This window comes from Mus caroli, unplaced genomic scaffold, assembly GCF_978045245.1.
Source record: "Mus caroli unplaced genomic scaffold, Mus_caroli_1 scaffold_4, whole genome shotgun sequence".
Taxonomy (NCBI): domain Eukaryota; kingdom Metazoa; phylum Chordata; class Mammalia; order Rodentia; family Muridae; genus Mus; species Mus caroli.
This window is the reverse complement of record NW_028227259.1, coordinates 119,491,185-119,501,008: the sequence shown is the minus strand read 5'-3', so window position 1 is coordinate 119,501,008 and position 9,824 is coordinate 119,491,185. Positions and strand designations below refer to the sequence as shown.

Below are 9,824 nucleotides of genomic sequence, written 5' to 3'. Positions count from 1 at the left end.
TCTTTATGGATGGTTGTGAGCCACCATGTGGTTGCTGGGATTTGAACTCTGGACCTTTGGAAGAGCAGTCAGGTGCTCTTACCCACTGAGCCATCTCACCAGCCCTTAGATTATTTTCTAATCCTACTTTATTTAGGGTTCTTGAACACGTCAACCGCCCTTCTAAGCCGCCGACTGGAGGTTGGGGGTGGGGTAGAAGGTTAATAGGAAAAGGGAGTTGTAGACATTTTAGTTTTTTGGGCAACTCAGCTCTTCGTTGTCAGGATACCAGCAGTCCAGTCCAATAGCAAACACCACACGGGAATCAGTAGCAGCGCTGGATCCAGCAGGAACGTACGATTCTGCTGAATTGGCAAGAGTCAACAGAAGCGGCAGCACTCAGCCAGAATACTACAAGAAGTTCTTTGGTGCACTTCTCTGTGAAGTGGAGACCAGGAGAGACCACGGAAGCGTTGCATGGTGTCACAATGCAAGAGTGATCTCTTGGCTGGAGAGATGGCTCAGAGGTTAAGAGCACTGACTGTTCTTCTAGAGGTCCTGAGTTCAATTCCCAGCAACCACACAACCATCTGTAATGGACAAACATAAAATAAATAAATCTTAAAAGAAAAAAATAAGAGTGACCTCTCACTGTTTATGGGGTTCCATTTCCCCAAAAAGACATTGGGAGGCCCTCCCAAACATCACATGTTCTCTCCGGCATCTGTCATGCTCTCACAAGTCAGCTTCCAGAAAGAAGACATCATGTGACACAACTGAGTTTCCACTTCAAGCCATTATAACCCCAGAGCGAAGAGACACTGCTAAGAAGATCCAGGGGCTGCATAGTGAGCTAGCTGAAACACCAAGCATCAGTAAGACCCTCTCTCGATAATAAATAAGGTGGAGAACCATGGAAGAAACCTTGACCTCTGATCTCCACTCATGCACCGTCCCCCAAGTCCTGAGTTTAATAGGGACCAATTAATAAGATTATCTAAGGGCAGAGCTCTTGCAGGCAGAGGAATAAGCATATGTAAAGGTCCTTAGGCAAAAATCCTCCCTGGAATATTGACAAAGACATAAAGGATCTAGTGTAGTATAGAGAAGAGATCTGACTCCATGCGCAGCTGAAGGCAAAGCTGGTTGGATTCATTGGCAGACTGAACAGTAGAGGCATTTATGTGCAGGGCTGACCTGCTGAGATCAATCCACAAATCTCACGACGAGGCAAATCTGAGTTTAGTAGACGTGGACACGGACACACACAAATAAATATGATTTTAAATATATATGGAGTGAGTGATGGAGTAACAAGGATTACATGGAGTGTGACAAGAATAGGGTTGTCAGAGGAGAGCAGGCAGTGCTAGCAGAAGCATCCGAGGCTGGTGACAGAGAATTTGATGCTGGCCTGGGATACCTGAGACCCTGCCCAAAACAAAATAAAAATTTTTAATGTTTACTATAGGTTTAATCACAAGATGAGTGCTCAAAATATTACACAATCAATAAGTGTGATAAATCACTCCTTTAATCCCAACCCTTGAGGCAGACACAGTTGGTTATTGTGACTTTGAGGCCAGCCTGGGTTATGTAGTGAGTTCCAGGCCAGACAGGGCTACATAGTAAGACACTCAATAGAACAGCAGCAGCAGCAGCAGCAGCAGCAGCCAGGTGGTGGTAGTGTATGCCTTTGATCCCAGTGAGAGTTAGAGACAGGGGGAGTTTGATTCCCAGCATCCACATGACAGCTCACAACTGTTTGTATCCGTTTCAGAAGTTCTGTCACCCTCTTTTGGCCTCTAAGGGTACTGCACACACACTATGCCCATTCTTGCAGATAGGATGAACCAGTACTAATACACATAAATATTTAGTTAAATCTTTTTTAAAAAACTAGTTCAAAGATATCACTATATTCCTAAAAGGTGCTAGAACTGAAACTATTCTAAACTATTAAATACTTGCAACTGGAGCGATGGCCAGGGGTGAAGGGACCTTGCTGCTCTTGCAGAGATCCAGTTTGGTACCCAGCACCCAAGTGTGGCAACTTACATTCCTTTGTAACACCAGCTCTAGGGGATCTGGTACCTTCTTCCTCTGAGGACACACACACACACACACACACACAATCCAGTACATAATTAAACGATTCATCTTTTTGCTGTGTGTATATGTGATTTTTTTTTTTTTTTTGTTTTTGAGACAGGGTTTTTCTGTGTAGCCCTGAGTGTCTTGGAACTCTCTTTGTAGATCAGGCTGATCTCCAATTCAGAGATCCACCTGCCTCTGCCTCCCGAGTGCTGGGATTAAAGGTGTGTACCACCACCACCATCCAGCAACAATATATCTTTTTTTTTTTTTTTTTTTTTTTCGAGACAGGGTTTCTTTGTATAGCCCTGGCTGTCCTAGAACTCACTCTGTAGACCAGGCTGACCTCAAACTCAGAAATTTGTCTGCCTCTGTCTTCCAAGTGCTGGGATTAAAGGTATGTGCCACCCCGGCTATTTTTTTTTTTTTTAATTGCTCACATAGTTCAGTCTGGTCTTGAATTCATCAAGCAGTTAAGGATGTTTTAAAATGCATGAGTCTGCTGCTGCCTCTACCTCCTTTTGTTATTTTGAGATAGGCTCTTACAATATAGGCAAGGCTAATCTCAGACTCTAGACGTGGTCCAGGCTGGCCTCTAACTAGAGATTCCCTGCCATCTCTCAAAACAGTACCATATACACAAACATTTTAAACTTGGGGGTGTGTGAGCACAGACAGGGTCGCATTCCACAGCCCAGGCTAGTCTCTAACTCACAGCAATCTTCCTGCCCCATCTCACTCTTGCTGGGATTATGAGCCACCTCGCTTAGCGTGTGTTTTGTTGTTTTTGTTTTTTTGGAGACAGGGTCTCACTATGCAGCCTATGGATAGCCTAGAACTCTGTAGAGGAGGCTGGCCTGGGGTCAGTTCCATCTAAGTCTTTTTCGTAGATGCTAGCATTAAAGATGCGTGCCACCACACCTGGCATCCCAACTTTTTAACTTTTATCTTTAAAAAGGCTTTTAGACAAAAAAAAAAAAAAAAAAGGAGATATTTGTAAAGTTCTACAGACAAAATTTAACAGATGTGTGTAGAATTCGAAGCGGGAGCAAGACCATTGGGCAAACGCTGAGCATATGGAGCTAAACAAAGTCCAGATTTTCTGGCACCAATTCCAGGGTCCTTACTGGTTCCAGGGTCTGTTCCTTGACTCATTAATACACGGTTTCATACATTCATTCATTAAATTGCATAAAGCACCTGCTACTTGCCATGCAAGATTTCGGGTAACTCTCGGAATGCAGCGCTGGTAAAAATCTAAGCACTGCGGACTTTACAGTCTATGTAGGGCATCACGGAAGAGAATAACAACGGTCTTGAAGAGCGATAGGGACAACGACTGATAACGACAAGGACTGGGGTGTCGAGGGCCTGGGAAATCGCGGAATTAGAAGGCAGCGAGCGAGGCAAGAGAATGGCGCCTCCACTAACGTGATTTGTTCTCCGCACTTCAGATCCTGTCCAGGGACTCCAAAGAAGGGAGCGATTAAAGCCAGAAAAGCCCGCAAAAGTTCAGTTCCGCGGACATCCTCATCTAGGCGCTGACAGCAGGGAGGTGGGGCACAGGCACGGGGCGCGTGCGCTCTCTCGCTCCCGCCGCCCCAGGGACGGATAAAGTGCGCAGGCGCTAGAGTTCCTAGCCAGGTCTGAGAAGGCGTTGCCCAATAGAAACGTCGTTCGGCGTCTTTGTCCCGCCCCCTTCGCTCCGTCCCCATTTCCGCTTCCGGCGCGCCGGTGTAGTTCCATGATGGCGTCGGCGGTGCTGTCTGCGTCTCGGGTCTCTCGGCCGCTGGGCCGGGCCCTCCCGGGGTTGGGGCGGCCCATGTCGAGTGGCGCCCACGGCGAGGAGGGTTCAGGTACCCGGGGGCTCTCGGGTGGGCGTGGGGTCTCGGCGGGTGGCGTGCGGCGGCGTGGCGTGGCGGTGACCTTGGCGGGAGGGAGCGGCCGAGGCTGACGTTGTGGCCCCCCGCCGCAGCTCGGATGTGGAAGGCCCTCACCTACTTCGTGGCGCTGCCCGGGGTGGGAGTGAGCATGCTCAACGTGTTCCTCAAGTCGCGGCACGAAGAGCACGAAAGACCCCCGTTCGTTGCCTACCCGCACCTCCGCATCAGGACCAAGGTAGGCGCTGCGCCTTTACTGTCCGTCTGTCCGTCCGTCCTCCAGGCGTCCGTTATTGCGGGTTTGTCCACTCCTCTGACTCAGCCCTTGAGGGAGTTTTAGGATCTTGGCTGCCTGTCCGTCCGTGCAAATAGAATATTTTATTTACTCTTCGTTTGACGGAAGGGAAGCCAGTTTGTAGGTCGTGGCTCGGTTTTCTTAAAAGGCCACCCAGTAAATGCCTGCGGGTTTTCAGCTCCCCCGACTTGTCACCTTTTGTCCAATGGTGCACTTCATTAGTTTCCTGCGGGGAAGCTTGGAGGTTTGGGGTGTCCCTTTATAGCCGCAAATCCTGAAGGTGATCCGGGCGATTAGCATAGGCTTAAGCACAGACTGCCGGTTGGTTCTCACAGTGCCCGTCGTTTTATCAGTTCTGTGCCTTGGCTCTTTGTGTAGAAACCCTGTCTCGAAAAAAAAAAAAAAGAAAGAAAAGAAAAGACAGTTATAATGTCTCATGATGTTTTTTTTTTAATTTATTTATTTTATGTATATGAGTACATAGTTGTCTTCAGACACCCCAGAGGGGGTGTCAGATCTCATTGCAGATGGTTGTGAGCCACCATGTGGTTGCTGGGATTTGAACTTGGTACCTATGGAAAAGCAGTCAGTGCTCTTAACTACTGAGCCATCTCTCCAGCCCTCATGATGTATTTTTAACAAGGCCGTCTTCTAGCTCCTTAAAGACTGTATCACCTAATTCACCTAAGACTGGCCTTGCAGAAACTTATTCTAGACTTCAATTTTACAACCCAGGAGGCTCCATGCCGTTCCCGTAAGGACTCAGCACTTGGGAGGCCAAAGAGAGCCAATGCCTTGAGTTCAAGGCCAGTCTGGTCTACATAGTGAGCTCCAGGACAGCCAAGGGGGAGACTTTCTCAGAAAAAGAAAAGGTGTTTGACAGCAGTCTTGCCTTGGGGCTCTGCCCACTAGATGGCAGTAGCACCCCCTCCTAACGCCTCTAGATAGTGCTCCCATATCCCGCCCCTGGCACTTGGAGTCAGAAAACAAGAGTTTTCTCAATAGTAGCTATCAGTAAGTGTCTATCAGTAGTAGCTGCTGGTTATTCTCTGCCACGTTATGAAATGGAAATGAGCTTGGGCTAAATGGGGTTACCACAGAAAGCCAAAAATGACTGTGAGCTATTGACCAAGAGCAATGCTTTTCAAACATGGGGGGAAGGGACAGGAGAGAGGGCTCAGTGGTGTAGAGTGCTGCTGCTCTTACAGAAGAGCCTAGTTTCCGGTGCCCCCGTGGGTGGCTCACAACGTTCTTTAGCTCCAGCTGCAGGCGGGGATGATACCTTTGGTCTCTGTGTACACACTCCTGCATATACCCACAGAGATGTACACAGAATAATATTCATGCTGGCAGAGGCAGGTGGATCTCTGGTCAACATAGCACATTCTAGGACATCCAGGGCTACATAAAGAGACCCTGTCTCAAAATCAGACAAAACTATGATTGGCAGAGTCATACATGCTGTAATCCCAGCACTGCAGGCAGAGGCAAGAGGAGCGTTGTAAGTTTTTGATTAGACTGTTCTATTTAGTGTTCCAGGTTAGCTAGATAAGGAAACCCTGTTTCAACAAAAACAAAGCAGGGCTTCAAAGGTGCTCAGCAGGTAAAAGACCTTGCTACCAAGCCTGCCAGTGAGAGCCAATCTCTGGGATCCACTCTATAGAAGGACAGAACTACTACTTCTTTTTTTTTTTTTAAAGATTTATTTATTTATTATATGTAAGTACACTGTAGCTGTCTTCAGACACTCCAGAAGAGGGTGCCAGATCTCGTTACGGATGGTTGTGAGCCACCATGTGGTTGCTGGGATTTGAACTCTGGACCTTCGGAAGAGCAGTCGGGTGCTCTTACCCACTGAGCCATCTCACCAGCCCTTTTTTTTTTTTAAAGATTTATTTATTTATTATATGTAAGTACACTGTAGCTGTCTTCAGACACTCCAGAAGAGGAAGTCAGATCTTGTTACAAGATGGTTGTGAGCCACCATGTGGTTGCTGGGATTTGAACTCTGGACCTTTGGAAGAGCAGTCAGGTGCTCTTACCCACTGAGCCATCTCACCAGCCCCAGAACTACTACTTCTTTTTTTGTTTTTTGTTTTTTGAGACAGGGTTTCTCTGTGTAGCCCTGGCTGTCCTGGAACTCACTCTGTAGACCAGGCTGGCCTCAAACTCAGAAATCTGCCTGCCTCTGCCTCCCAAGTGCTGGGATTAAAGGTGTGCGCCACCACTGCCTGGCTAAGATTTATTTTTATGAGATCCCATCACAGATGGTTGTGAGCCATCATGTGGTTGATGGGAATTGAACTCAGGACCTTTGGAAGAGCAGCCAGTGCTCTTAGCTGCTAAGTCATCTCTCTAGCCTGAGTTGGTCTTTTTTTTTAAGAAGGTAGCGAGCTGGGCTGGTGAGATGGCTCAGTGGGTAAGAGCACCCGACTGCTCTTCCAAAGGTCCGAAGTTCAAATCCCAGCAACCACATGGTGGCTCACAACAACCTGTAATGAGATCTGATGCCCTCTTCTGGTGTGTCTGAAGACAGCTACAGTGTACTTACATATAATAAATAAATAAATCTTTAAAAAAAAAAAAGGTAGCGAGCAAAAGGATTGAATTTAGGTTGCAGTTTTCTAGTCCTTCTGCAACCTCTGTTCTTCTAGGAGCTCTGGAAGAGCAGTCAGTGTGTGTGTGCACACGCATATGTGCACGTGAGTGCAGGTGTTTGTGTCCGAGGTGTGAGTTCCCTGGAGCGTTGTAAGCCACAGTTGTGAATCACCTCATCTGAAGTCTGGGAGAATTTTGAAGGAACAGATCTTATCCACTGAGCCACCTTTCCAAAATCTATGTTAAGATTTATTTTCTTTTAAATTATTTGTGTGTGTGTGTGTGTGCACGCACGCGCCCAAGGAAGCCGAAGAGGGCTTCAGATCGCCTAGGGCTGGAGTAGTAGCAGATGTGAGCCAATTGCCGTGGGTGGGTGATAGTCACGTGCAGAACAGCAGAACAGCACACGCTCTTACCTGCTGAGCCATCCCTTTCCCTGGGAGCTACCTTGGGCTTGCTTGTCTTACCATCTACTTCAAAGGAGAAATGGCTCAGTGGTGTTAGAGCACTGGCTGCTTCTCCAGGGGTCCTGAGTTCAATTCCCAGCAACCACATGGCAGCTCATAACCATCTGTAATGGGATCTGAATCGTTCTTTTGTGAAGACAGAGTGCTTATACATAATTACAGAAATAAATTAAAATTACATAAAAAATTTAAAAATAAGAAAAAGCTCTGGGAAAGTTGAAATTTTTATGTCAGTAAATTTATGCCAGTAAAGGCACATTTTCATTTTGATTTTATGTATTATCTCTTTCAATTCTGAGCATTTTCTGGAAATAACTAATTGACATCTTCGCTCCACAGCCCTTCCCCTGGGGAGATGGTAACCATACGCTCTTCCACAACCCTCATGTGAACCCACTTCCGACCGGCTATGAAGATGAGTAAAGAGAACCTGGCCTCCCCCAGGCATCAAGGGACCACAGCACTGGTTTTGGACCCTTACTCTGTGTGTGGACCACGAAAGCCCATTGGATGCTAAGCTCATCTTTCCTTTTCTTAGATGGTGACCATTACTCTGATCTTCCATCCCTTTGCTTGTAAGAGGAGATGGCTTAAATAAATAACTTAAACTCAGATTGTCCATGAGCTGGATGGTGCGATTTTATTCTCAGACACTGACATTGCTTTGCTGTTTTGCAGTGGTTCAGATCTGGTTTAGCTGACCCAATACCGTTTCTAGCTGGCTCCCTGCTGGTTTCTTGTGGTTAGGGTGGGTAGAGAGCAAGGTGACTAAGAGCAGAGAGAGGTAGAGTTATCATTGAGATGGGCTCCCTGACAGACAGTGGATGATCAATAGAATTGCCGCTGATTACCATCTGTAACACATGCGGGACAACTTCAAAGACTGGGCTGCATAGCAGGTTTCAGGTCAGTCCAGGCTGCACAGACCCTGAACAAAGTACATGAGCTTTAGTCAGCTCTTCTGGTCATAGAAGCTCCTGTTGCAATCTACAAAAGGAGCTGAGTTCTTACCTCTAGGAAAGAATTTCTCAGGCAGACAGTGATGGTGCGTGCTTTAATTCCAGCACTTAGGAGGCAGAGGCAGGCAGAGCTCCAGGTTCAAGGACAGCATGGTCTACACAGCGAATTCCAGGCCAGCCAGGGCTACAAGGGAAACCCTGTCTAGGAAAACCAACAACACAGCAGTGGTAGTTACCAGACAACAGCATCGCCATCAGTTGCCCATCAAATGGAAGACCTTTAAGAGGCTGAAGTCAGGATGAGTGATCATGCTACTCTGAGCAGTTCTAGTGTCGGATGCAGTGTAAAGCAAGGAGTCTGAGCAGTTCTAGTGTCGGATGCAGTGTAAAGCAAGGAGTCTGAGCAGTTCTAGTGTCGGGTGCAGTGTAAAGCAAGGAGTCTGAGCAGTTCTAGTGTCGGGTGCAGTGTAAAGCAAGGAGTCTGAGCAGTTCTAGTGTCGGGTGCAGTGTAAAGCAAGGAGTCTGAGTAGCTGCTCTTGAACTCCTAGGCTGTTGCCACACCTTCACCATGGGCAGTAGCCAGGTCAAGGTGTGCGCAGTGCCATTATTTCAGTGACTCTCAAGTCTATTCTGAAAGGTTAAGTCTTTCTCACAATAGCTGAAAATGATTGCCACCCACACCACCCACCATTCCCACAAAAGACCTCTGGTACTTGAGAAGAGTAATCTGAGGCCAGAGGATGCCAGAGGAGGGCCACAGTTCAAAGTCACGCTGGCTCAGCCTGTGGTAGTGCTTGCTACTGAGCCTGATGGCCGGAGGGAGTTTGATGCCCAGGAAGTGCACACTGGAAGGAGGGGAGGGACTGATGTGTGCACACGTGAATAAAGACTGCTACCCCAGTGTGATTGGAATGAGAATGGCCTCATCAGTACATAGGTTTAAATCCCTGGTTGGTAGGACTATCTGGGAAGCATGGGCTTGCTGGAGATAAGTCACTGGGGGCAGGCAGGCAGGCAGGCAGGCAGGCCCTGAAGTTTCAAACAGTCCATTCTCAATCCGCTCATTCGCTGGCCTTGTGTCTATGGATCAGCACTGAAGTCCTCAGCTACTGTTCCAGCTTCATGCCTGCCTGTCTGCTGCCATTTCCCTGACATGATCATAGAGCTGTGAGTCTCAAACTTTTACAAGTGGCCTTAGTGACTGTGTCTTCATAGCAATAGAAAAGTAACTGAGAGCCGGGCGTGGTGGCGCACGCCTTTAATCCCAGCACTCGGGAGGCAGAGGCAGGCGGATTTCTGAGTTCGAGGCCAGCCTGGTCTACAAAGTGAGTTCCAGGACAGCCAGAGCTATACAGAGAAACCCTGTCTCGAAAAACCAAAAAAAAAAAAAAAAAGAAAAGTAACTGAGGCCCCCCCACAGTGTGGCAGCACACACCTATAATCTTGGGAGGTGGAGGCAGAGGATCAAGAGTTCATCAGCCTGGCCTACATGAAACCTTGCCTTGAACAAAAATGGTCCTGGGATGTAGCTCAGGTGATAAACGCTGGAGTG

The 9,824-nt window shown here is 47.5% G+C and overlaps 1 protein-coding gene across 1 annotated transcript; it reads left to right on the top strand.

Annotated features, from left to right (window-relative positions):
- Positions 1–3,770: 3,770 nt before the first annotated feature.
- Cox6a1 (cytochrome c oxidase subunit 6A1) lies at positions 3,771–7,925 on the top strand. The gene is made up of 3 exons (XM_021163059.2): positions 3,771–3,929; positions 4,049–4,191; positions 7,653–7,925. The coding sequence occupies exons 1-3, from the start codon at positions 3,818–3,820 to the stop codon at positions 7,734–7,736; spliced, it is 339 nt and encodes a 112-aa protein (XP_021018718.1). The 5' UTR covers positions 3,771–3,817; the 3' UTR covers positions 7,737–7,925.
- Positions 7,926–9,824: the final 1,899 nt, after the last annotated feature.

Bases quoted from the DNA above. Each gene is read 5' to 3' on its own strand.
- Cox6a1 (XM_021163059.2), top strand. From the start codon at position 3,818: ATGATGGCGTCGGCGGTGCTGTCTGCGTCTCGGGTCTCTCGGCCGCTG. The intron at 3,930-4,048 runs GTACCCGGGGGC...CCCCCGCCGCAG, and splicing joins CCACGGCGAGGAGGGTTCAG to CTCGGATGTGGAAGGCCCTC. The intron at 4,192-7,652 runs GTAGGCGCTGCG...TTCGCTCCACAG, and splicing joins ACCTCCGCATCAGGACCAAG to CCCTTCCCCTGGGGAGATGG.